The sequence below is a fragment of the Stigmatopora argus genome, chromosome 2 (assembly GCF_051989625.1).
Source record: "Stigmatopora argus isolate UIUO_Sarg chromosome 2, RoL_Sarg_1.0, whole genome shotgun sequence".
NCBI classification, from domain to species: domain Eukaryota; kingdom Metazoa; phylum Chordata; class Actinopteri; order Syngnathiformes; family Syngnathidae; genus Stigmatopora; species Stigmatopora argus.
The window spans coordinates 10,239,348-10,267,099 of record NC_135388.1 but is presented as its reverse complement, the minus strand read 5'-3'; the positions used below and the strand labels follow the sequence as shown (position 1 = coordinate 10,267,099).

The 27,752-nt window shown below is 42.4% G+C and overlaps 1 protein-coding gene across 1 annotated transcript; it reads left to right on the top strand.

Moving 5' to 3' along the window:
• The first annotated feature begins 347 nt into the window (after positions 1–347).
• Positions 348–27,113, top strand: prtga (protogenin homolog a (Gallus gallus)). The gene is made up of 19 exons (XM_077593220.1): positions 348–495; positions 1,397–1,699; positions 9,078–9,222; positions 9,345–9,478; positions 9,591–9,887; positions 10,228–10,387; positions 10,473–10,720; positions 13,312–13,476; positions 13,566–13,871; positions 13,955–14,143; positions 20,289–20,384; positions 20,662–20,848; positions 20,943–21,070; positions 21,503–21,673; positions 22,107–22,286; positions 22,375–22,498; positions 22,563–22,704; positions 22,867–22,980; positions 23,089–27,113. Exons 1-19 carry the CDS (start codon positions 429–431, stop codon positions 23,485–23,487), a joined length of 3,555 nt encoding a protein of 1,184 aa, XP_077449346.1. The 5' UTR covers positions 348–428; the 3' UTR covers positions 23,488–27,113.
• Positions 27,114–27,752: the final 639 nt, after the last annotated feature.

Sequence of the window (27,752 nt, the reverse complement as noted above, 5' to 3'; positions counted from 1 at the left end):
AAATACACTTACATTCTAACATATAGAAATTCAATTAAATGTCGTCGTGACTGATTTTTCATTACTAAGCATTGATGCCTAAATATAATCTGTCAGAATTTTGAAGATAGAAAAAAATGTTTTCCAACGTCAAATCTAAACTCACATTTAGTTTTGATAAACTCCCACTTTGCAACTATGTATATACTAAGGCACTTAAAGCCAATGTAAGGACATCAACGACCGCTAGATGCCGCCAAACCCGGGGAATGGGCAGCTGTGATGACTCCGGGGGAGGTTGGGCTATGGGCGGGCCGGCCACTCACTATCTCTCCCGACCTCCCCACGCCATCCCCGGCAGTCAGTCAGCGTTTAATCGGTCGCGGCGTGGTCCACTCGGGGCAAGTCGCTAGGATACAATTGCTAGCATGCGAGGACAATTCACGTAAATGGCGCTTCTCAAAAGGAAAATTCATCAGCGTCTGCTGTTCTTTGCGGCTCTTCTTCCAATTTCAGGTACGTTTGGGGGCCACCTTCTACTTTTCATTCAAATTAAAAGCTGTTTTGAAGTCAGTCCCCACCTGGACAGTAACGACAAGTGTTGGTCGGTGAAGAGGATGCGCAGTGTAGCATCAATTTTGGTTTAGTTTTAAGCAGTGTTGGGTTGTTAATATTGCAACATCATTTTAACCCATAACAGGGCACTCATTTAACTCATTGGCTGCCATTGACGGTGCTAGACGTCTATTTTGACTGGGGGGCTGGCGGCGATGGTTCAATCAAATTGGACGTCTGATCACGTCAATGGCAATGAAAAAGACGAGCGTTTACTGGCAGTGATCCCAGTTTAAATGAATTTGTACTTCCATTCATGTTGATGGAGGACAATGATTTAGTATTGTAAAAAACAACTACTTTAGAATGTTTTTTTTCCTGTGACATAGCCAATGTATTTCTTCTGTATTTCTCCATTTTAATTTGGTTAACTTATAATTACACTTTTTCATAACAAAATATACAAATAATTATTGACAATGCAAACAAATATTAAAACAAAACCCAACCTTTGTTTTTTTAACCTTTAAGATAAGTTTTGGGGACCAAAGTATTTCTTTTGCATTTCATATTTAATGCAAAGTCAAAAAGTTCTTACCGATTGTATCAGCAGTTCACATGACTAAAATTATATTTTGAAAACCAATCATTGCAAGCAATGTAATGTCATATTGTAAACACTAACGCTAACCCTGTCTTCAATACTTGCTGACATTGGGATCGATTCCATTCAGTGTGTTATATTATTGGTTATGTAAGACTCATTCAGTGAATAGATGCATAGCAGTCTGTCAAAATGACGATTCCCACACCGTAAAGACCAATAAAATGCGATGATGTTTCACACTTCTTTGTTTTTCAGGTGTCTTTTGCTTCAGTGAGTTGTTTTTCATCAAAGAGCCTCACGATGTGACGGCCATGCGGAAAGAAGCCGTCATTCTGGACTGTCAGGCGCACGGCGAGACGCCCATCGACGTCCGATGGCTGAGAAACGGAGCCAAAGTGTCGGTGAACGAGCGGGTCTACCTGCTCTCCAACGGGTCGCTTTACATTTCCGAAGCGGAGAGCAGACGAGGAGACAAATCGGACGAAGGCTTCTATCAGTGCCTTGCCCAAAACAAGTACGGGGCCATTCTGAGCCAGAGGGCCCGGCTGACAATCGCCAGTGAGTACGACCTCCACCTGTGTGTGGCTCCAGTTTCTTACCTAGGTCTACAATGTCTTGTGTGTCTTGTGGTCTGTTTTGCTACTGCAACCAAGAAAATTTCCCGAATCTAATCTTCCATACCTGTCAACCTCGGCCAATTGCTCCCCTTATTAATGATTGCAATTCCCCTTATTAAGCGATTAAAAAAATGTACAAATGCAACGCGGCACATATTTACTGGACAGGGCGCACTTAAGTCTAAAATTTTCTCCAAAGTGGACGGGGTGCCCAATCAGTATGCGCTTAATTCAAGATTCTGTAGATGGCGGTGTATTGACTGCGCGCTATATTTATATAGTGAAAGGGGAATGCGCGTGCGCATATCATGCTTAAAGCATGACAATATTAACAGTCGACGATGATGTTTTTGTCTGCTACCAGTGACCGAGACGAACCGGATTGGAGACGAAATAGGTAAAACGAAATCGGTTTTTACAAAAAAACGTACTTAAAAAAAAAATCCTGTCTAAAAGTTGTAATACGGTGTACACAATTTGAAATGATCAAAAAAGTTGAAAGGTATGTCCTTCCGTTTTTTTGTCGTTGTTTGCTTTCATTATTTGGCCCAAAATGTCATGATATTATGAATTTGAAAGAATTACGCTGGCCGCATAGTTTTGCATTTAAGGTGGCTATGGTGAAGGAAGTTAGGAAGATAGTGTTTGGAAGGGGGGGATGTGCCCATTGGTGTGTTAATGAAGGAGCAGCGCTGTCCAGGATACCACCTCCTAAAGCTAAGGAGCAGATGACCCCTATTCACTGGCCTGGGCTTTCATGTTATTGCACCCTGATCATTGGAGGAATTGTTCTTTTGGAATGCATTCTCCCATAGTGCAGTGCTCCGGTTGAACTGGGGGTGGAGGGACCATCTGCAGGCGGGGCGACGGGATCGGCCAGCCTCTCTCACTCGGAACTGGTCGGACGTCTAGCGCAGTCGATGGCAGTCAATGAGTTAATTCAATGATCTCTTAAAGGGTTAATGTAATGGAAGAGTTTGTTTGTGGGTACTTTTTCAGTATTTTGTGTTAGACTCCTTCAGTGTCAAAGATGGTGATAGATATCCATTCATGTGATTTTTTTTTCACATCCTTCCGCTTTGAATTTCAATGAGTTTGTCTCTAGGTGATGTCCAATCCATTTGAAATAGTAGGGATGGCAGCGAATGGCGGATTTCCCTCAATGTCAGACCATTTGTGAAAATGACAAACATTATCTAAACGTCCGTATTCTTTCTTTTCCTTGTTAAAAATGGCAAATGAGTTCATTGTCGATGTAAGAGCAGCCTATAAGCTTCACTAGTTTGTTTTAAAATGACACTTGGGTCTGCTTAAGGGTCTATCTGGAAGCTCATAAAATTTGCACAAACCTGAGAAATGCTCGGTTGAAGGACATGGTGGTAAAAGGGTGGGGGTTACACACATACACACAAGGAACACACACGCACACACACATACATGAATGTGAATTGCTGCGACCCTGTAGCAGTGGCTTAAATGAGCAAACTTTATTGCAGGTCACTTGTGTCTGCAGGCTTGGCGCTGCGTTTCCTCCGCCTGCGTTGGTGCGTGGCCGCTAAGCCAAAAGCTTTTTTTTCACCTGGCCTGCCAGAAATGGCGTTGCTGTTCAAGTCCTTGGGCTAATTAGATCAGTTATAAAGTCAAGGATTAGACAGTGATTCCAGGTTTACATGGCGTTTGTGCTGTCGGGATGCTAGCTCGACAAGGTGACAGTCACTAGAGCGCAAGGGTGGGAAGGGATTTAGCCCCGATGAAGTGGAATGTGACACACGAGCCATGTCATGTGACTTTTGTCAATAAACTTCAGGTTAATGTGGGATTGGAGCCAATTGCTTGCTTCCCTGTTCTGGTCTTTTGCAGCTCTTTAGATTAGGTTTATTTACTAAGAGAATACAGTAATCCCTCGAATATCGCGGTCAACGTAGACCAGACATCGCCGCGATAATCGAAAAATCGAGAAGTAGGTTCACCCCTATTATAACTACCTTTTTCCCCCTTCAGTGCTGGGAAGCAAGAGTGGCTTCCGCTTACGACTTTCAGCGTGGGTGTTCCCATTTTTATGAATTTTAAAAATAAATAAATAAATTTAAAAAAAATGATTAATAGCAGAAAAAAGTGAATTCGCAATAAGTGAAGTCGCGATAATCGAGGGAAGACTGTACACACATCTCAAGCCAATTCCATGGGGAAAAAAAAAGTTTTTTTACTGGAAAAAAATAAATAATATAAAAGAGGAAAAAAAACAGTTATTTAAAAATATATATTTTCTCTTTCTTATTTTTGTAGTTGCATTAAAAAAAACAAAGAGGGAACATAGTATTATACGTCTGATCTTTTATTCTGGATTTTGTTTTCTGATTCAGTTGATCCAAAAGATATATATAAAAAAGTAAAACTGAGAAAGTGATATTCTCTGATTTCTCTGAAATTTAAGTCCACTGGCCTCACAAAATGACGAGGTGGGGAAGATCTGGCCCCTGGGACGCCACTTTGACACCTTTGTTCTAGTGCACCTGTGTCAAAGTGGCGGCCCGGGGACCAAATCTGGCCCGCCGCATCATTTTGTGCGGCCCGGGAAAGTAAATCATCAGTGCCGACTTTCTGTTTTAGGTTCAAATTAAAATGAAGAGTATAGATGTATATGAAATTTTCTGATTTCCCCCCTTTTAAATCAATAATTGTAATTTTTTAATCCATTTTTTCCGTGTTTTTAGTTCAAAAATCATTTTGTAAAATCTAAAAATATATATAAAAAAAGCTAAAATAAACATTGTTTTAGATCTATAAAAAACTGAATATTCAGGGCTTTTAATCCAGTTCTTTTAATCCATTTATTTAAAAAAAATCTAAATATATCTAAAATGGTCCGGCCCACGTGAAATCAAGTTGACATTAAAGCGGCCCGCGAACCAACCCGAGTCTGACACCGTCGTTCTGGTGCATCCATGTCGCTTGAAAAGTACACACGTCAATGGTCGTCAATATTGGGATTCTAAATGATGAGTTTATACTCCTCAGTGACAGTGAATGAGACTCGTGAATAGTCTCAAAATTGTCCATAGCGGCCAATGTCCTGTCCTGTCCTTGCGGATGGCTGTTTGTCTCTTTCTGCATCTTTTAGCGATTGAGATGCTTTTTTCCTAGAAGTCAGCTGGCTACAGCTCACCCGCGACAATAATGATGCGAATAGATCTTGTTAACCAAACTTTATTTATTGAATGGAATCCATTGGTTAAGATGGGAATTTTGGACATCTGTAGCTCGGAACAAAGCAAAAGCTTGTTGAAAGTTGACCGTGAAGATTTTTAGTCAGCCCGGTGGAAAATCAATACCATGACACGTGCCTGAGGCGAGCGTTTCCTCTGTTTTTATTGCTGAAACAGCTATTATGTAATGCCATGTGCCCCATTACACTCATGTCTCAGGCTGTTGTCATGTGAATAATACATTTTTGTGAGTAAAAATGGCATTTTGGAAAGGCTTTCACAGTAATGAGTTTAAAAAGTGACTTACACAAAAAAGGGAATTTCGGATAAACGACGGATAAACTCATTTTAATTCACAGCAGAAGGGTGACAACTGTTTGTTTCTCTGTCTATTAATTGTATCATAGAATAGCGCAGATTCATTTCTTGACCCATGTATGGATAATTGTCATATTGCGAAATCGTCATTCCATACCTGTCAATTTATAAAATTGTTTTTACATTTTTTGGATCATTTCAAATTGTGTGTGTCGTATAACAACTTTTGTTTGGGTTTTCTTTTTTTTAAGTCCTTTTTTTTTGTAAAACCGATCTTGTTTAACCCATTTTCCAGATAGTCTCGGTCGCCGGTTGCAGACGAAAACGTCACCGTTGACTGCTAATAGTCATGCTTTAAACATGATATGCGCACGTGCCTTCCCCTTTCACACGTTTGCCTTTTCTCATATAGCGTGTCCGCAAGCAATGTACCCAGACAGTCGAGATGTCAGCGTCATACAGCGACATCTACAGAATCTTGAATTTAGTGCACACTGATTGGGCACCCCGTCCACTTTGTGGAAATTTTTAGACTTTTAACTGCCCCCTATGTGAGTATATAAGTGCCACATTGCATTTGTACAGTTTATTATCACTTAATAAAGGGAATTGCAATCATTAATAAGGGGAGCAATTGGCCGAGGTTGACAGGTAGGTAGGTAGCTGTGTGTGACCATGAAACTTGTATCGCAAATTCTCTCGTATCGTGAGGGACCCAGAATTCCCAATCCTGCTGGGTTTTGTCGTGTCTCTTTAAGGGTTTAGAACTCACATGCTGTTATCTCTAGTTACTAACCACTTACTTATTACGAGGAACTCTAATGGGAATCTATGCACCAGGCAAGCTGTGGTGTTGATAAAAAGTCCATAAGAAAGGCAAAGAAAAGAGCGGAATCTTGTTCTTCCTTCTCTGCTGGAGACCCAAGGTTTCCATGGTTTTCCTCAAAGGGGGGCTCAAAGGTCAAAGGTCTTCCTAAATTATCCAAAAGACCGGACGACAGCGAAACAGACCCCGGTTCTTTAATCTACCTCCCAATAATACTTTAGAGTTTCTCTGGTCGCAAATTGGCCTGCGCGATCAAAACTGAGCCGATGGGTGACGCAGCTCTGATTTTGTCGCTTGCAATATTGCGTGCAGGTGTAAATAAAATGGCACCCCCACCCCAAGATATCGCAACACAAACTAAAGGTGTCGTTAAACAATCCGTCGCCATTTACACATTGACCTTTATTACAGAGATTAAAGACAATGCAGTCTGTGTGTGGTGAGTAGAAGGCTAGCGTTGAATGATTGAGAAACTTTGGAGACGAGATAAGAGGCTGCAGGAGGGGGAGGAGACGCCGCTTTTAGGGGTCACGCCACTCATGGGAATTCTTTGTGCTGTCAGGCCAGTGGTCACTTGACTGTCCTGCAGGCCGTGCATCTGCCAGCCTGCCACTGATTGATTTGTTGGCCTTTTTTGGGGGGCAGTTTTGAATTCTTTTCTGGTTTGTCAGACTCTCTTTTTTTTCTTTCCGGGGAGCCACTGCGTATCGTCGAGGGTTCTTTTCTTTCATTAATTAGCCAGCCGACTCAAAAGAACTGCAATGACAGTTGTCCACCTCTAAAAGAGCGCTTTTCAAACTTTTTGGGTTGTTGTGTGTGGTGCTCGTAGGGGTTGATTTCTTTTTTGGGAGATATATGAATGAGGTGGCCCCTTAAGGACGAGTTGGGTTTGGATAGGAGAGCATTTTTGGTTAATAAGTTGCAAACATGATGATTGCCAGTAGGAATGTCCCGATGCCAGGGAAGTAAAAGAAAAGACAATATAGTGTTTCAGTTAATTTAACAGAAAAATGAATGAAAAACAAAGGTTTTAGCACAATTTGGTATTTCAAGGAAACTGCTTGTCTAGTATTTCATGACTTGTTCCTTTTTTTCCTCTTCGGTAAGTTAGAATTTTAAGTGCAGCGCTGAGCTTTTACTGATCAGAGTAACCAGAGCAGAGAAGCTGAACTAATTCCTGGTATTTGTAAGAGAACCTTTGTTTGGGCTTGACCTGTCCACTGACCTCCCGTTTGTTGAGTTATGGGCATCTGTTGCGAGAAAAAGTCCTAAAAAGTAACACTGACCTTTGAAGCGTATGGTTAAGCATGACAGTTTTTCTTTTTGGGTCAGTCCTAGCCAAATTTGTTGCTCTAAAACCTTTTGATTCCCATATTTGGGAATAACAGTAACAAATCAAGGGTGTGTTACGCTCTTGCCCGAAATCAGTCGGCTTTGCTTGAACAGGATAAGAGTTAGGAAATGGATGGACCATAAAATGAGGGGCTAAATTAGGCCTGGGCGATAAAACGATAACGATAATTATCGTCAAATATTTTTTGTCAACAATAATAATTAAAGCTTTCGATAAAAGTCGATAAATATAAACTGCAATTAGACCACCCGGACGGACACCACAAAGAATGGGGGCGCTGATGTGATGCGAACGCTAGTTCCAGACAAATGTTCAGTAGACAAAGAAGTTAAAATGGGTTAAGTTCATCCAACTTTTATTTATTTGTTTTTTAAATGGGTGAGGTAAATTTTTGCCAGGCTGAAAATAGTCTGCAAAACAAAAACGGTTAAAAATCCAATTTTATATTCTCTTTATTCTAAAGTAAGGTAATGTTGTTACTTTCATAATTGAATAATGAGCAAAGTCATTCATTTACATATTTGCAGAAGTTTGAAGTTTTAAATTTGAAATACCACAAATGTGATAATTATCAATGGACTGATAATTCTTTTTAAATCGTGATAACAATTTCTGTCATATCCCCCAGGCCTAGGCTAAATTGTTTACAAAGCAGAGGGGTTTCCGGACCACGCATAGCTTTGCCTGAACTGGGTGATAGGCGGGATTTGTGGAGGTCAGAGGTCAGTTTGCTGGGTTGGGCAGATGGTCAGCTCCTTTTCGCTTTTGGGGAATAGGCTCGATTGTTGACGTTTTAAATTGTTTAAAAAAAAAGATCCGTGATGATACAGCAAGAATAAGCATTAGAATTGACCTTTCTCAGCTATGAGTGTGGTCCTGCAATTATCCATAGTCCACCAAGAATTAGTTGACCATCAATAATCAATAATCACCCTAATGTTTGTCAATTTACCATTATTTTTTTCTGAGTGGAGATCAGCGAGAGCTGGGGATCAGCATTGCTGATCTCGCATCCCCACCAGCTATATCCTTTCAAGCATTAACGTGAGGGTGGGCTGTACGTTGGGGGTTTGTGTGGCCGAGGCACCTCTCCCGGATTGTCTTTAGTCATCTAGCGGCCACTTGGGTTCTTGCAACCGAGGACTAATCTGATTAAACGTGACACGGGTTGGGGCTGCAAACAAAAAAAGAACCGTTTCTTGTTGAACAAGATCAATGTTGTGATTTTCATTGATTGTTTGAAAATTTAATACAATATTTCTATTATGTTAAAAAAGGTAAAAACACTGTCTACACTGCATACATTTTTTATATAAATAGAATAGAATAGAAAAGAACAGAATAGCTCTTTATTCATCCCCCATGGAGGGAATTCACTCACCATTGCAGCATAGAAAAATATAGATAAATACAGTAATATAAATAACAATATGTACAGCATACAGAAAATATAGAATAAGTATAGTAAGATTCACCATAATTATGTGAAGGAATGCTCATGGAATAGTTTTAAGAGTAGACAGAGATGTTTTCTCGACTTTGTTTGGCGCTGCCATTCTATTCTATTTTACTCTTTTATTTCATTCCACTTTTACAACCCGCACCGTTTTTGCAGGTATTTCATCGTTTACAAGTCACCCGACGCCCATCGTGGTAACCGAAGGCTCGGTGGGCAGATTCTCCTGCAAAATCAATGCACACCCTCCTCCCATCATCACTTGGGAGTTCAATCGGGTTACGTTACCCCTAGCTACTGAAAGGTAAGCATCTCTCATCTTTTCACCCCAGCTCGTAGCTATTTATTTTCCATGCAGCAGGGGAAATGCCGGCTCTCTGTGTCATGCTAGGATGAGGTCACATTGGCTGTATTTGTGTCATTCAGAATCACCGTGCTGCCCAGCGGCATTCTACAAATCCACGCCGCGCAAAAAGCAGATGCTGGCAATTACCGTTGCGTCGCCACCAACATTGCAAATCGACGGCGTAGCACGGAGGCCACGCTCACCGTCATCTCTGGTGGGTCCCAAATGACTTCTTTTTTCTTTGATCTCATTAGTGGTTTGGAGTTGATAATGGTGGGCAAATTAGATCCTCCAAGTGGAAATTGAAGTAATGGCGACCTTTGCAGCTCCCATCCCTCGGCTTCTCCAGAGGCCACGCATCATAGCCGGACCGCGGAACATCTCCGTGTCGGTGCATCAGAGCGCCACTCTGGAGTGCATGGCCACGGGAAACCCCCGGCCCATCGTTTCTTGGAGCCGAGCCGACGGCAAATCTATCGACGTCTACCACACCAAAGTGCTGGGCAATGGCAACCTGGTGATCACCGACGTCAAGCCCCAGCACACGGGCGTCTACGTGTGCAGAGCCACTACACCCGGGACGCGAAACTTCACTGTCGCAGCAGCCAACGTTAGTGTACTTGGTAAAGAAATGCCTTATTATTTAGGCTTCCCAGTGATTTACATTCATTGCGTTTTGGCATTGTTTTATTTGGTAGTTGTCAGTTTTGGAGTAAACTAAAGTTGTAATTGACTTCAAATTTTCAGTTCTAATGACTTGACGGTTGTGCGGTTTACCTCAAATGTTGACTAGTTGTTTATAAAATGTGTTTTCTGTCCAACTTCACCTCTTAAAGTAGAACAAGTCAACTCAAATGGCCACCTGAGGAAATACGGAAATCAATCATCTGTTTCCAACGTTGTGTAAAATGCGTTTATTCCAGGTTTGTTATTTATTTCCCATTGCTGTTTTTTCCACCACAGCGCCGCCCTCCCTGGTGGAGTGGCCGGAGAGCCTGACGCGTCCGCGTGCTGGCACGGCTCGCTTTGTGTGCCAAGCTGAGGGCTATCCAATCCCTCGGATCACCTGGCTCAAAAACGGAGAGAGCGTTGACTCCAACGGTCGGATCAAGATGTACAGCAGGTATGCTCGTTCATTCGGATGCAATTTTCTGCTCGATATGGAGGAACAACGTGACGATAAGCTTGTTTGCGTGTGTGTCCCGCAGCAAACTGGTTATCAACCAGATCATTCCCGAGGACGATGCCATCTACCAGTGCCAGGCTGAAAACGAGCAGGGCTCCGTGTTGGCCATGGCGAGGCTCATCGTGGTCATGTCGGAGGACCGCCCCAGCGCGCCCAGGAATATCCGAGCGGACACCGTGTCGAGCTGCGCCATCCTGCTGGCTTGGGATAGGCCGCTCTACAACTCTGACAAAGTCATTGCTTATTCCGTGCACTACATGAAGGCAGAAGGTGAGTGACGAGATGCACGAGAACACAAATCGTATTTATATGTGGTGCATGAGAAACAGTATTTGGGCAAATAGCTGGGGTCACGTAGGCCATGCTTGTATTCAACGTGTTCAAATTGAAGCAAGATGACCCAAAATGCGATGTCACATTTTATTTGTATTCACCCCAAAAAAGTCACTTTCCCAAAAAAGGGTTCATACAGAAGTTTGCTTGTTGAAAAATACCTCTTCTGACTATGCACAATTTTTATTATGATTGAAAAGCATTAGGCCAGACAAAGAAAATCTAAAAAAAAAACACACAACAACAAACAAAGAAAAAACTTCTTTATCTTGACAAACAGGAGTATATCCTCTTTAGAGCAGAGTGCTTTGGAGTTTCAAGAACCTGGGGCCCTTCTTTTGGCTGATAGCATTCAGGAAGCAGAGAAAGCTATTTAACAACTCACAAGAATTCCAGTGTTTGAGCAGAAATGACTTAGCAGCCTTTCTGGGAACAGCAAGAGTCACAGTGGAACAATGTTGCACCTTGAAGGGGGAAAATTAACTTGTTCAAACGCTGCACTTCACAAGAATGCCTCTGACTTCAATTAGCGAGGTGAAGTGTACAGAATCCAACTGACGAGAGGAACACCTGCCGGATCTCATTGGAGACCCAAGTCAAGAAAAGCAGACGTCGCTATTGTTCAATGGCAGGCATCAGTCGTGCTTATTGTGATTTCGATGCAGTGGCAACTCCACGGGCTGTGGGAATAGTTGGCAGTGCAGCACACAGTCAGCCTTGCACCTGAGGCAGCAAGTACCAACACAAAATAGAGCCTCAATAAAAGGCATACTAATTAGCCTGCGTGATTGAGTGTCTAAAAGTACGTGTCCTCGGAAGCCAGTTGGAGGGTGTGAATGTAAAAGGGAAGCAGAATGGTTTTTTTTGTTCCCTCCTCGGGAATGCTTTAGAGAGGTATTCAGCCAAAGCACAAAAACATTGCAAAGTACTTTGCCTGCCAGATTTGAAATCAAGAGAGTTGCTAATGCATTATCATTCAAACAATGCAAATTAGCAGTTGAGCTTGGATGTGAAAATTTACTTATTAAAACATGGTCAAAACAACAAGCAATGATAGGAAAGTTGCAATTCAGTTACATGTTTTAATGAACGGAACACATACGTTTGCTAAAGGTGGGACTTTTACACTGTAATTTTTTTTTATTAATCATCCTAAAGTGAACTTAATAATAAAAATTGCAGCTTTGAGATAATTATAGCTTTAAAAAAACAACATAACAGCCCGTCGATGCTCAGAGAGAAATAAAAGGCCCAGCCATACAATGAAAAAATTAATAATAATAATAATAATAATAATAATAATAATAATCGGACATAGGCCATGTCGTCATTACCACAACACAAAAAGCCTACTTGTCATCACACGCAGAAACTGCGTGTGACGAAATTGATGGTGCTTCTCCATAAGCTACGTTTAATCGGCAAAAGACCTAAATAAGTGTAAGTTACGGACTTGTAATTTGTCATTCCGCTGTTGTGGATACAGGTCGCTTACCTCTCGATTACATACAGGTCGCTTACCTCTCGATTACCGCACACTGTCTGCCACTTACCTTCCTTCAAGTCAGCTAGTAGGAGGCAGATCACCAACCAAACATCTATTCATATGCCGCAGAAGGGAATGTGTGTATGTTAGCGCGAGTTTAGATGTCTGATGGATGTGGGGAAAAAACTGTCCTTAAGCCTATTTGTCCGAGCTTTGTGGGACCTATAGCGTCTGCCAGAGGGCAGCAGCTGGAACAGATTGTGACCAGGGTGGTAAGGGTCCCCTATGATGTTCTTGGCTCTGCTGAGGTAACGCGGGCTGGCAATGTCTTCAAGTGAGGGCAGAGAGCAGCCGACAATCCTCTGGGCAGTGTTAATCACTTTCTGCATGGCCTTTTTGTCTGCCGCCGTGCTTCCAGCGTACCACACTGTGATGCCGTACGCCAGGATGCTCTCTACAGTGGTTCTATAGAAGGTTCTCAGAAGATTGGAGCCCAAGTTGTTCTTCCTAAGTACCCTGAGGAAATGGAGTCGTGTCTGAGCCTTCTTCACCACTGCCGTGGTGTTTGTAGACCATGAGAGCTTGTCCGTGACGTGGACCCCCAGGAATTTAAAGGACTGGACCCTGTCTACACATACTCCATTTATGAGGAGTGGGGCCAGATCTGTGCCGTGTTTGCGAAAGTCCAAGATTATTTCTTTAGTTTTCGTGGTGTTCAGTGTGAGATTGTTCACCGAGCACCACGAAGACAAATTGTTGACCTCATCTCTGTAAGCCGACTCATCCCCTCCTGAGATGAGTCCGACCACAGTGGTGTCGTCAGCGAATTTGATGATGGCGTTAGACTGGTGGGTGGGTGTACAGTCGTAGGTGTACAGGGAGTACAGAAGAGGACTCAGTACACAGCCTTGAGGGGAGCCAGTGCTTAGTGTAATGGAGGAAGAGAGGTGGGGACCAAGTCTAACAGTCTGTGGTCGGTTGGTCAACTTATAGTCCAGAAAATGCGCTAACTGATTTTCCATCCATGTCCTCATTTGTGCAGGATTAAACAACGAAGAGTACCAGGTTGTTATCGGAAACGACACGACGCGCTATATTATCGATGACCTGGAACCGGCTCGCAACTACACGTTTTATGTGGTGGCCTATATGCCCATGGGAGCCAGTCGCATGTCTGACCACACGTTTCAGCATACACTCGAGGATGGTGAGGAACCTTACAATCGCATGATGCTACATCTTTAAGATTTGAATTCAAATTCTCATTTACGGTAAACATACCTTTTTTGTTCCTAGTACCCCTTCGTGCCCCCGAGCTCAGCCTCACCAGCCGCAGCCCCACTGACATCCAGGTGTCGTGGCAACCCCTCCCAGACAAGCTGAGCCGCGGCCGAGTCTCCGCCTACCGTCTGTGGTACCGAGCCGGCGTCGACAGCGCGCTTTTCGACTTGGAGCTTCCGGCGGAAAAGACACAACACCTCCTAGAAAACCTGCAGCCCGACACCGTCTACCTCTTGCGGATCGTTGCCTCCACCAGCGTCGGCTGGGGCGAGCAGTCGGCCTGGACCTCTCACCGGACCCCCAAGGCATCCAGTGCCCAAGGTAAACATGGCGCCGTACGTCTGCGCATGCGTGTGCGTAAAAAGTAGTGGAAAATCCAATGTATTTGTGTCTCTTTCCCCTAGTTCCTCTTTCTCCTGAGCTGCATTTGGAGCCCTTGAACTGCACCACAATTGCAGTGCGCTGGCGACTGGCGCAGAGAAATTCAGCCGGCGTGCAAGGCTACAAACTCTTCTACCACGAGGAGAGCCAGTCTGAGAGTGCCCCGCTTCGACTGGGTGCCTCGGATCACTCGCACACCATTGGCGGTCTCGGTGAGTTGTCCTGAGCTCTATTATTTTAACTGGGTACAATAAATATCGGGGTCTCATCAGTGAATTGCACCGACAAAAACCAGGAAACACACCACCTTTTTGACTACAATAATTCTTATGATTTCCATCTTAAAAATGATGTTTTAGTAGTGCCATGGCGGGTGCTAGATTTCCAATCCATTTGGACCTTCCGTCTATTGCCGTGAATCGTTTTTTGTTGATCTGTTTTCTGATTGACAGTATTTTAAATTGTAATATGTTATAGTGGTCAATGTAAAAAAAAAGCTTTTTTTAATAAGAGGAAGACTGGTTCCTTTACCACTAAAACCCAACGATTTAATTTTTTTGTATTGCATTTAAGCCATTAGATTAGGAAGAAGGTCTTTCATATTTTTCCTCAAGTTTTAGTACTGTAAGTTGTAATATGCAAAAGTGTGTAGTCAATGAAAAACATCAATTTAAAAAAGCTGTTTTTCTGGTTCCTCTTCTACTACTATCGCCTCACATTTTATGATAGCCAATGAGTTCATTCTAGTTCATCCAATGGCAACCACTTCATTCAAAACTATGGTGGTATTATCTTACAATAGTCATTATTATATAAACAAATGCGGCACATTGATCATTTTCCTGTCTTAAATTGATACACTGTCCCCACCTAGTACTTTTGAAGAAGCTTTAGTGTCACATTTTTGATCAAATATCATTAGATTCTCTCACTGTACTTTTACATTGTAGCTAGAAAGCAAGCTTGCTTTTCTCCTGTTTTATGACTGTCAAATTGGCAGGGGGTTTGGTTTGGTCCATCCCGCATAGAATAGTAAAGCGCCACGTCCCACTTTCACGACCTCTGTGACTGTGTGTGGGTGCACAATGTGTGGGGAGAGCAGATCACAGCTCCTCTGGCCCTGGAGGTCACTCACATTCATTGAGAAAGGAAAGTCTCACGCAAGTCTCACTCAATGCAGTGGACAACTGACCATCTGTGGCCGGAGGGGGGTCAACCAGGTGGCCAACAGCTGACTTGTAAATCAAAGCGTGTGATGCTTCCTCAGCATCCAAAAGAGAAACCAGCGGGTGCTCCAATTTACTTTCAAAACAGAGTTGCATAAAACTTGAAAAAAAATCCTGCTATGCCTGAGTTATCTTTTACTGATTCATTTCATCCAAGCTGATAACTCCAATGAAAACGAATGTCAAAACATCATTTTCAGTGGTCACTTTACTTTCCTTCTCCTTTAACCGCATGGCAATCTCATATTTTTCTCACCTAACTAACTCATTTGCGATCTTAACCCACCCAGTTCAAATCGTTGATAGTCTATTGCCGTCAATGGCAGTGAAATAGTTCATGCATGGTTCCTACATAGAACGTCTTATAAACAAAAACTGTCTTCGTGGAGTTTAAGAAATTGGCATGAAATTCAGCTCTAAATTGTTTTTCAAAACTCTTTTAAAAGTCTTACATTTGCTTGGAAGAAACCTACGGGAACCCCGTTAATGTCTTTCAAAACTTGCAATAATGAATTCACGCTTTGGAAAGAGCTGCTGATAACCATTCGAGCACTTTGTGAACGCAAGTTTGAGCTCACTAAAGATTCCTCTTTGCCAGAGGAGTGTCTTTGTGGCGTTTCGGAGAGTGGGGATGGCTTACAGTGGAGGCAGATTTACTTTGCGCTTTATGGCCCCCGTAGCAGCGTTGCTGACATCAAAGCCCCTCATTGTGTTTGGCTTTCGGAGTCACAAAGCCGTTTTATTGGCCGGAGCTTGAAAGCAACGCGGCCCCTCGCTGGCCCAGTTGTAAGGCCACACAATCGCCGTGTTTACATGCACTAAATAAAACCCCACTATTGGCTTAAATATGTTGAAAGAAGTCTTTTTAACTGCGCCGTGTTTTACTTTTTGTTCAATTAACACACTTGGATGAACGTTCGAAAAAACACGTCCATGACGCGAGCAATGATGGATTGATAAAAATAAAAACAGTAAGCAGAATGGAACAGGGGGAAAGTAGTGTTTCTTCACATTTCGTGGAGATGGTTTAAGAATTGTATTTAAGTTTTACCATTTTTTGATGTTTTGGATATCGTGGTCCGTTTCTTAAATTCTGTCCAGTGAGGCAACGACCCAAACTGTGCTAGTGAAAGTCCTGCTGGGCCACAGAAACTACTACTCAATGACGTCTTTCTTGAAAGTTTTACCAGCTTGTTTTCAGGGTGATTAGTGTTTAATTGGGCTAGCATTGCTCAGAGGCATGCACTCTTTATGTAGTGGCATTAATTAGACACTTTGACTTGAACTCATTGGCTGTCATTGCCGGTTAACGATAGACGAACTGGGATTGCTCTAAAAAGAAACTCTTGTTACATTGAGCACACACTTTTCTAACTTTGGCAAAATTTGGATAAGGCAAATTTTGGAGAAATTGAAGGGTCATTTGCGGTCTCTTACCTGTTAACTCATTGACGCCGTTTTTTCCTGCCAAAATGAATTGGACATCTGTAACCGTCAAAGGCACTGAAAGATGATTTAATTTTGGGACACTAATTCATTTTAGGGCTCTTGGTTTCACTTTTTTGTTGATTTTTGCATTACTTCCTGGAAGTTTTGGTGGATTCAGGGGTCACCCACTGTACATTTTGGATCATTTCATGTTGCTTTGGTGGAATTTCCAGGTCATTTCTTATTGGTTTTTGGGGTAATGAGATGATTTTTTGGGTCAAAAATAATGACGGCCATTGGAGGTTCTTCTTGCCAGTTCAAGTTAAAAATCCAAAGTGAATGGCAACGTTTTTGTAGGTGTTGGATGTGCAATTGAAAATAGATGGGGTCCTTGGAAATGGATGATGAAGTTTTTGATTTGGCAGAATTCTACTTTTTTGCCAAAAAATTGCTGCCATTGACAGCAATAGATGTGTAATCTGTTAGAAATGGGTTTGTTCATTCGCTGCTGCTGCTGTAGCCTTTCTAAGATTTCTGGAGACGCGTGAGAATGTTTAGTGTTTGTGCGAGAGGTTTTAGCTTCGTCTTTCCAAGTTCTTTGCATGAGTGTGAGAGTATTTAGTGGATGTACGAGAGTTTTTTCTTGCATTTGTGAGCTTTCCTAATGTTTGCGAGATGTTTAGTGTTCTTTAGATGTGAGCGAGGTTTTTTTTTGGTCTGAGTTATCATATAAAATCCCATCAAAAGCTCCTCTTTTGGACCCAAAAATTGCCATTTGTATTAAAACCATCATCTAATTTTCAACATTTTTGTTCATTCCACCCAGATTCAGCATTTTTTTAGACTGACGTTTTTGGGGAATCTTGTCAAGTTGCTGCTTTTGCGCTACTCTACATATTTAGTCTGTAATTAAAGCGAACGTGTTTGCCTGATGGCCTTTCAATAATTTTCCTTTGAATATTCTTGTCCTGTCAATGGCATTTCCAATACATTTAACGTCTTCCGCTATTCAGCTGTCTCGCTATCGTCAATAACATTGATTTTGTAATGCTCAGCTGTGACCAAAGTGGATGTTGCTGATTCACTCGTGTGTGTGTCTGTCTGTGTGTGTGTGTGTGTGTGTGTGTGTGTGTGTGTGTACCACTGCGAAAACACGCACTATCTGGTCAAGTAGAGTACGACAATTCAAAACGTTTCAAAGCGCACCGGGAGGGACAGGAATGTTTTGCGGAGGTTCCGCTAGGGTGTAAAACCTGCGACCTTTTCCTCGTATGTGTGTGGACGGTGTCCTTTGCCTGCTTTGTGAAAAGAGTTTGGCACCAGGCACAGCTTTTTACTCAATTGCTGATTCATATCTTGTAGTAATGCATGATTTACCCTTGTTTTCATTAATTCAAGGCCAATCTGGATGATGGTGTGTTTCTAGAACTTAGTTTGGCATTAATTTGGGCTGGCGTTTGTTTTGGGTTTTTTTCTGCGTGAGCGAGGTCCTGTGTGTGTGAGTGTGTGTGTGTGTGTGTGTGTTTGTGTGTGTGTGTGTGTGTGTGTCCGGGAGGGGGCCCAGATGATAGATATGGGGCGTGGGCTCATGTGGGGAGTTGACATTTACGGCCCCTGTTCAGGTCAGGCTTGCTTACGGCCTGGGGGGCCTTTCACAGGGTAGAACAAAACCGAGGAAGCCAATGGGATCTGCATTTTGCCAGTGAAAAAAAGAAAGAAAAAAAGAAAGAAAGAAAGAAAAGAGTGTCCACTAATGGCCCAAATATGCCCTTTAATACAAACAGGGTGATTTATGGTCAGGCCGGGAGAGATTTACACCAGTGGGAAGGACAGGAAGATTCTTCACTCCAGGAATGCCAATGGATGAAAGAATGCGGTATTCGAAGAATATGATTCAATTTGGCCGGGTTTCGGTCCATTGTTAATCAATACGTTTTTGCGTTGAGTGGCCAATGAATAGTTTAATATATAAACAATTGCATCAATTCAGAAAAAATACTTTATTATACTATACAGCTGATATATATTGTAATAGTAGTAGTTTTCTATTCACTGCCATTGACAACGATCCACATCCAATTGGGAGGAAAGGAAAGACTAGGGTATGACGCAGCAGATGAGTTTGACATTTTAAATCATGAGGATGAAATCATTTTGATTGAGATGGCTGGCATGGTTCATTTTACTTTATAACTAGACAAAACTTGTATGTCTATCGCCCTAAATGCCACTGAATGAGTTAAAAGTCACCAATATTTCAAAGTTTAGCATTTGGATCCAGTAGCATTGCCCTGTGTTTCCACTTACTTCCTGAGCTGACCCTCCCCCCCATTCCAAATAGCCCTATATCCCCGTCTTTTGCAGGATTTAGCTTGCCCGGATTCCGTGTCAAAGGTCAGGGCCCAGATGTCACAACTCACACTCGCCCCCGCCCCGAACCCCCACCATCTCTGTCCGAGACCCTCATGCCAGGCTCCTTTGTACTGGTGATGCTTCTCTTTCCAGGTGCTTGAGTTTGCTATCGAAATATCGGATCTCAAACTGTTTTGTTCAAAAATGTAGGCCAGAAAACAAGAAGCCTTCTTTTCGTATTCCAAACCTGGGACTTGAGTTTTCCCTGAGTTTTATCCCAGGTTGACCTCTTGGCCTTACGCTGGCTCCAGTGCTGCTCCTCGGGCCTGTGCGGGGGCGGGGCAAAAAAGAGCCACTCCTTCCCCAGCTAAACATCCTCTTTGATGATTCTTCCAATACACTGGTAGTACTCGGGGTCCCTCTAGTGATGGGAAAATGAGTAGCCGTCTAATTTATTCATTTATTTTCCGTACCGCTTATCCTCACAAGGGTTGCCGGGGTGCTGGAGCCTATCCGAGCCAACTAGGGGTACTAGTAGAAAGCAGAGGACAGGAGAGTTTTATGAACTTACAAAAAAAATGTAATTAACACAAAAAAAAAATCTCCCCGGAAAAAAACGCGATGTAGCGAAACCGCGAAAGTTGAAGCCGCGATATTCGAGGGATTACTGTAGTTTTGTTGCTTTTAACTTTGAAGATTAATGAGTTTAAAGGTCCTTTGAGAATGTCAAAAAATTGAAACGACTCAAATCTCAGTGTATTTTACGATTTGTTGGTAATTCCATCCAAAATGCATCAAAATAGAATAGAAAGTCTTTGCTAGCAGACTGCAAAAATCTGATAGACTTACTGGACAAAGAAAGGGACACATTTTAGGAAAAATACTCAGCGAAAGTGTTGCATCAAATCATTTCTGACTTGCCGATCAATACCCTGCCGGTTGAATTTACTCAAATAACTTCTGTCCGTGAGGTCACTGTGACCTGCAACTGCTCTTGAACAACACCAATGTCTTTCCCGGGGGATTTTAATGGTCCAGTTCCCACCCTTTATGCCCTCAAACTGTGGCTGTGAATAGAAGTGGCCACTGACCACTGGCCAGCAGAGCTTGACCTGGAGAAACGACCTTTTTTTGCACTCAAAAGATGGGTGTCAGGGTGATGGATTGTGTCGGTCTTCTAGTGAGCATCTGTCCAACTCTACGCTCACACAGTCAGTGTAAATAGGTGTACTTTTGTTCTTTGGTGACGACAAGCAGAACTCTTTGTGGCTGTTTATTGTCATCTCCAAATAAATCCTCACATGGATGATTCCATCTGACATGCTGCCATCTTTCTTATCTTTAAATGTAGACCCTAGAAAGAAGTACCATGTGAAGCTTTTGGCTTACAACTTTATTGGAGATGGCTACCAGGCAGATCAGACTGTCAGCACTCCTGGATGTGTCTGTAAGTATGCAAAGGAAAATCAAATTGATCTAAAGTATTCATAGAAATAGAAATACAAGTAGAAATATTTCCTTTACTGGTGTCAAAATGAGATATGACACCTTCCATAGGCCAATGTGTATATTTTATCCCCAAATTTTAAAATGATCTATGTATGAGTAAACTCTCATTTCAAGAAATTTCATACAAGGATATGCATTGTTCACTCCAGTGACAATGATAGACGCCCCCCCTGTTAATTGGCATTAAATCAAATTACCTTAATTGTGTTTCTCAGCTGTCCGGGATCGCTTGGTGCCGCCGCCACCGCCTCCAAACAACATGTACGCGAAAAGCAACAGTTCGTCTTCCATCTTTCTTCACTGGGGCCGACCAGCCTTCACCTCCAGTCACACGGTTAACTACACCGTCCGCTGCAACCCCGTCGGCCTGCAGAACGCCTCTCTGGTGCTCTACTTGCAGACGTAAGGGATTTTCTCCATGAGACGCCCTGGAATTACAATCGTTACCTTTTTTTAAATTTTTTATTTTTTATTTTTATATTTATCTTTGGTTCAGGAATGAACAAAGCCTTTTAGTGCGAGATCTGCAGCCTAACACCAAATATGAATTTGCTATCCGCCTTCATATTGACCTGCTTTCCAGCCCTTGGAGCCCTGTGGTCTACCAAAGCACTTTCCCAGAGGGTGAGTGCCTGCAAATCATTAATTTATTCATTTAGGATCCTGGAGCCTATCCCAGGCAACTATGGGCCAGCCAATCACAGGGCACAAGGAGACACTAACACTCATTTATACCAAGGAGCAATTTAGAGTGTTCCACCAGCCTACCCTACATTTTTTGGGATGTTAGGTTAGATTAGGTTAGGTTAGAACTTTATTTCAGCCCGTATTCAGGAATTTTTTTTGGTTGCAGTAGCAAGACAGACACAAGACACACGAGACATTGTAGACCTAGGTAAAAAAACTAAAAAAAAGACAGAATGGGAGGAAACCAGAGTACTCGTCACTAATTCTGGCACGGATAATCTCATTTGCCATCGTGCCTAGCCATTTGTGAAAATACTGACAGAATATGACAATATTCTTGACTGGTCATCATCCATCAATCCCACCCAGCTCCCACACTGCCTCCCACCAACATCAAAGTGACACTGATCAAGGAAGACACAGCGCTGGTGTCATGGAAGCCCCCCGAGGAAGCCAAACTGTCTGTTACACGCTACACCATCCTGTACGCCTCCAGAAACGAATGGCTCACCGGGGAATGGCAGACGGTGCAAAAAGAAGGTAAGGATGTGTATTCATGAAAGGAAAGGAAAAGCAGGCGTACATATCAATCTACTATTTACAAAACTCTAGTTTTAAAGAAACAGTCTATTGGAAATCACTAGCTCATTTCATCTTCAATGACATATTCTGGTTTGTGAAGCGTGACCGTTCGAGTTCACTGTTTTTTCCTACCGATGCGATGACTCTGCTTGACCTTATTTACTCACAAGCGAGTCATGGGAACGTGACCGTTTTCCAGCAAGTGATGATGAGTGAGTGAATGGTCGCTAAACAATCCATACAAAGATGGACTTTAACTTTTGTCGACGTAAGGTCTTTATTTGATCCCTGTTGATAAAACCTTGATTAGAATGACTTCATTTTGTTAGTATAGGCTACGGAGTTTAACATTTTCAGACAAAACAAACAAGAGGTTTTTGGCTGCTGACAGGGAGCATCACCATGGCACTGCTGGAGAACCTCAAGCCCGGCCAATTCTATCTGGTGAAAGTGTCGGCGTCCAACAACATGGGCGACGGGCCCTTCTCGCACATGGTGGAGCTGACCGTACGAGCAGATCCCTCCTCGGGTCATGGCCCTCGGCTCTCACATGATTCCGCACGTTCCAACGGTCTGTGCGCTCTCCACTTTATTTCAAAAAGAAGCTCCGTATGCTCAACTGGCAGACGATTCATGCGACCTCATTCGGGTCTTTCCAGACTTTTCCGACGGCTTCTACCACCTGGACTCAACATCGATGACTGGCATCATGGTGGGGGTCTCCATCGCATTCATCTGTATCATCATCTGTGCTTTCATCATCGTGTGCAGAGGCAAATACAGGTACGCCGTAATGGTCGTTTGACACGTTTCCGTCAGTTTCATGTTACTCGTTTATTCCCGAAAGGAAACCGATAGCTGTGAAACTGCACGGAGAAGGGAGGAGTCCACTCGCCTCCGCCGACGGACGCCAAGGTTCAGAAAACTCGCCTGAGGACGTCCAAGTGAGCGTGGCCACGATGAGCACAGATCATTTCATCGATAGCAAGGTGCTTAACCTTTTTCTAGGCCAGTCATTAGTGGTTAGCACATCCATCTCACCGTTTTTTTCTTCTTTGAATTCCTTGTTGCCTTGGAGTGCACTTAACTGAAGATCTGAATTGCTACATTTTTTCATGGCGCACTCATACTTATTTTGTCTAATTTCGCAGGGCGGAACAGATCTCATCATCAATTCCCTTGGTCCTGTTCAGACCTGTGCTGAGAAGAAAAACAAGTGGTTTTCCTTCAGTAGCCAGGGGGAAAAGAGTGTTCAACATGTGCAGGTCAGTGAAAAACTATAATCTATCAATATGCTATATGAATAAATACTGTTTTCTTTCAAAGTTGATGGGTGCGCCTGATAATTGACAGTAATGAAATCTTTATTGTAGAAGACGAGACACTTGGCGGAATCTTACCATCCCGGATCCACCGTGCTGACCTACGAATCGGAGCGCTCAATCCCCGCCGAAGCTTCCGCCTCTCTGCAGGCTCTGCTGGGGCGTCCCGGAGATTCGGAGGGCTCCTCCGGCAGCGAGGGCAGCCACGCCACCTCCGACTCGGGTCGCTTCTCGCAAGACGAGACGGAGATGACCCGGCGGTCGTCCGGTTCGAGCGGCCGACAGTCGTCTCTGACGTCAGAGGACCAAAGCGGCGGCGGGAGCGAGGAAGGAGCGTGTCGGCCACATGGTCGGACGGATTTGAGGTTGGTGGAGTTAGTTGAGGACCGCCGCTGTCATCAGGACGCCCGAAGCGCTCGGCCTTTACTCTCAGTATGTGAGGTTGTGTGAATCTTATATGTGTGGATGTGGAAAGCCAATTGAGCATTCAAATGTGCCCAAATGGTTTTTGAGTGAGTGTGAGAAATGGTACGGAACAAAATTTGCAAAATTCCACTGGATCCAAATTTGACTCAAAGCAGTTTTTATTGAAATGAGTCACATTTGAATGTGTTTATGAGTGTCTGTTATTTTTTAATCAACCATTTTAGCCTCATGCCTGCTCAGATTTGACCATTTTATATTGGTTGGCATTTTATTTTTACAGGTTTTTAATATGTTTAATATGTTTTTATGGAAGCGTATTGCTGTCACAGGAGGGGAAAAACGGCATATCTAAATTAATTTGATATTTAAAAAAAAACTTGCATTGAATGTAACCCAAAGCAATACCGTTAGTGTTCTTTTTATGTCTTGCAGATCAAAGTTGCTTGCTACCTAACAACACTGCTCTTGCATAGTACTATTGAGAAGAAAAATCATGTTTTATCATAATAACCCTCTTGTTAAACTCCCCATGTCGAAGTGTGACATTGATTTTTTTTTTCTGGTGTGACAGCAGCAATACACTTCCATCCTTTTGTATGTCCTTAAAAAAAATCTCACCCACCATGAATGTTTAAAGAAAAAAAAAAGATTGTCAAAACTTATTTAAGAGAGTTTATCACTGGAGTGAAAAGGAAGTCCTTCTCGCTGATTATCTACCTCGGTTCGCTCGCGAGTGTAACCTCCGCTGTATATTTAAATGACTACTGTCTTTTGCGACTTGACGTAGTCTGTGATATTCCTGATCGTTTATTCTTTTATCGTCATCCCATTTCGTTTTGATGAATTTCCTCCATTATTTACTGGAATGTAAGGGCGGCACAGCTTCTATTCTTCCACACGTCGATCTCCCGGGGTTTTGCCGAGGTCACGAGCCAGTATTAATACGTGTTTTCTAATCCGTTTTTAAGTGACGGCATGGAAGCGAGCCATGGTATATTGTTTTATGTGTGTGTCTGTTTTTTATGTCAATGTGCAGCTGCCCTTGCGCTTCCTGTTTTTATACTACCTCCCGTTGATTTGTTCTTATTGGCTCTACTAAACTCAGGGATCAAAGTTTAGTACGTTTGAAAAGGCACGTAGCGTTACTGTTACATGCCGAACCGACAGGGTATCTTCTCAGTGCTAAGCTGTGTGAGTAAATTGCCTAATAGATTCTATATGAATGTATCTTTGTGCCAGTAGTGGAGACCTCCCACACAGTAACCTGGCCCTTTGTGATTGTGTTTTAATATTTTTAGTGTGTGTGTGGCAAGCCGTTTGAGCATTTATTAGCTTTAGCGCGCTAGCAGGGCCAGTTGGCCGGCAGTTTATCCTTTTTTTTTTACATCAGTGTGTTAATATTTTATTCATTTTTAAAAATTGAAATATATTTAACGTTTGCAGTCAGCCAGGAAGAAACTTGGTCCCGTTAAAAAGAGTGTATTTCTGTTTTTATTCATTTTATTTTCATTCATTTAGCTACGAGCTAAATAATGCTCAAACGGCTTGCTATCCAAGCAGGTGGTTAAGCGCCCGCTTATTGGCCTTAAAGTGGAAGCGTTGGCGAGAGGCCCGGTGCGGCCTCGTGTTTCTCAGGTGTAAGATTGACCAAGAGCGATTGGAGTCTTAACGCATGGTTTGTTTCCTAATCAGCGGTGAAAGTGAAGAATTGTTACCGAACGGCGTAGCGTTCCACTTCCTGCAAATGTCTATTTTTGTGAGAAGATTTGTACCGCTGAGTACACGTGATAGTCAAATCTAGCGCCGTTGATCTTTTTTCTCGTTTCCCTTTAGTGTAGATGATAATTAGCACTTGTCTGCTAAGTAGTTTTATAATAGCAGGCCGATGCGCAGCGGTGACCCACGCTAAACCCCCAAAGACATGTTTGCCTCCCTGACGTTTGCTTTGATTTGAAACTTGTCACTTGACAGGAAAATGTGGAATAATCAAAAACAGGAGACCAAAGACGAAGATCAGCCGAGGCGCTGGTCCTCAAAATGAAGCCTTTAAATGCACGTTAGTGGCCTTGAACTTGAAACGAGTTCTCCAGGGAAGTGCCAGCGGCATTCACCCCCCCACGCCTCACCCCATTGTATGTGACAATTCATAATCAGTGCATGCTGCTCACAAAGACAACCCTGATGCCGAGTTCCTCCTCAACTGATGCAAGCAGATGTTTGTAAATTGTAGGTGAAAAGTGTATTGTTTCTTAGTCATCTGCTTTGCAACAGTGTAGCAGCAAAGTACTTTCAGAAGTGCAGCCACTTGTCCATTTCTGTAGTCCAAATGCAGTACAGTAATACCTTGCGATACAATGTGATCCGGGACCGAGCTCGTGTGTCAATTTACTCGTATCTCAAATCTATTTTTCCCTTATAAAATAACTAAATACAAATTAATTTGTTCCCACCCTCTGGAAAAGAACATAAAAATAGGATATTACAAGGGAAACACGTTTTTAATTGTTCTAATTCACTACCTACGCTCACAAAGTAACAAATACCTATCTAGTGTTTATGATCTGCAATAAAATGTGACATTATTTTGTGCAATATTGTACGGAGTTCTTACCTTTGAGACAGACGGTAGCGGCTAAGAGAGGCATGACACGTTCGGTTCGCTACACTTTTGTGACACTACGTAACGTAACATAAACTTTAACTTGAATGAACTTTTCTTACTGTACCACCTAGCAGCCGCATCGTATGGTCGTATGTCAAATTTTCCCCCTATCTCAAATTTCTCATATGTTGGGACACTCGTATGTCAAAGTATTACTGTAGTTGGAACTTGACGTGTACTCTCATAATGTATAAAACCCATGAGTGGGGCTCAATTGAAAACACTGTAAGGAATTCATCTCGATCGCACAATACTATTTGTCCTGAAAATAATTATTTACATCTTAGTGAATGACTAAATTAAATAACTGAGCAATCTTTAAAAAAAATGAAAAACTGGCTGTAGATAAATAAGCTCACAGATGTTTTTGCATTGCTGCTTTAATCAGAGGACTCAACCAGAGATGTTTTTTGTGGATGACACAATCAGTTACATTTGGTTTTCAGGAGCAAACTTTATAAACCAAAGATTTTTTTGAAATGGTCACCGTTGCTCATCGGCGAAAACAGATCAGTTCAAACGCATTTTTGTGGGATTTGTTGCCCTTGTTCGGTTTTCTCATATTCTTTGGGTTTTGCCTTAAGGTTTGTGGGAGTCTGGCTAAAATGCAACGTCTCACAAGCACAACCTTGTGTGTTGTCCTGCTTTTTTCTCGTGATTTTTTTCTTATCATGTGAATTGGAATGGATTGAAGTGACAACAGACATGTTCTCCATTTTGGCAGTAAGTTTGCGATGTTGATGATGTCGAGAGCCGTGGGTCAGTTTTTTTAAACATATAAACTCAGGGGAACCCGGGGCTCCTCCTCAGAAGAGAAAGTTATGATAATTGAATGTATCCCTTGAAATGATGCTTTTGTTAGGTCTTGTATGTTTGTTTGTTTTTTGTCACATGTAATTGCATTTGTTTTTGCCAAAAGTTGTTTAGAAGATTTTAGAATGTGCTTACTGATGCAAAGTCTGATTCTTAATAAAAGTGCAAATATAAATATTGTGAATTCATTTTTTTCATGCATTTTTTTTCAGTTGCCTATTCAAGACCTTCAGCTTTGTTTGTTCCCTCTGCAGATTTGGTGGTCACTTTTTTAGTCCAAAAATAGTCATCTGAATTTGTAGCAATGATGGGGATTAATGTATAGTTTCATGAGCATTTTTTTCAAGTTACACATTTATTCACAAGAAAAATACATTAAAAAATATATAAAATTACAATTACTGACACATAAAAGCCAGTTCCCAGACCCTGGATGAGGGATTCAAGTTAAAGTAAATTTATTGTAATTAAACTATACATTCAACATACCAGAAACAGCATTCCTCCCAGATAAGCAACGCTGCAATAAAATGACTACACTAACGACGGCTTTGTCTAACGGTAACTGCACTGGCTAAAATGGTCCACCATCTAGAAAATAATTCTTGCTTCTTTATTTTTTCAACAAACAATGTGTTTTAATGCCTGCAAAAGAATGACGTAGGAAAGCAGTTGGCCATCTGTTTCATCACGTTTGCCTGTTTATGTTTTCAAAGCGACGTTGTCCTACTTCTGACACGCACCCGCTGGACTAGTTTGCCTACCGCTTTGCCTTGTGGGAAATGATGTTTGGTTAGTCAGGTAAATAAATCGC

Excerpts from the sequence above, each read along its gene's own strand:
- prtga (XM_077593220.1), top strand. The coding sequence starts at position 429 with ATGGCGCTTCTCAAAAGGAAAATTCATCAGCGTCTGCTGTTCTTTGCG. Across the intron at positions 1,700-9,077 it reads GGCCCGGCTGACAATCGCCA|GTATTTCATCGTTTACAAGT; the intron begins GTGAGTACGACC and ends CCGTTTTTGCAG. Across the intron at positions 9,888-10,227 it reads AGCCAACGTTAGTGTACTTG|CGCCGCCCTCCCTGGTGGAG; the intron begins GTAAAGAAATGC and ends TTTCCACCACAG.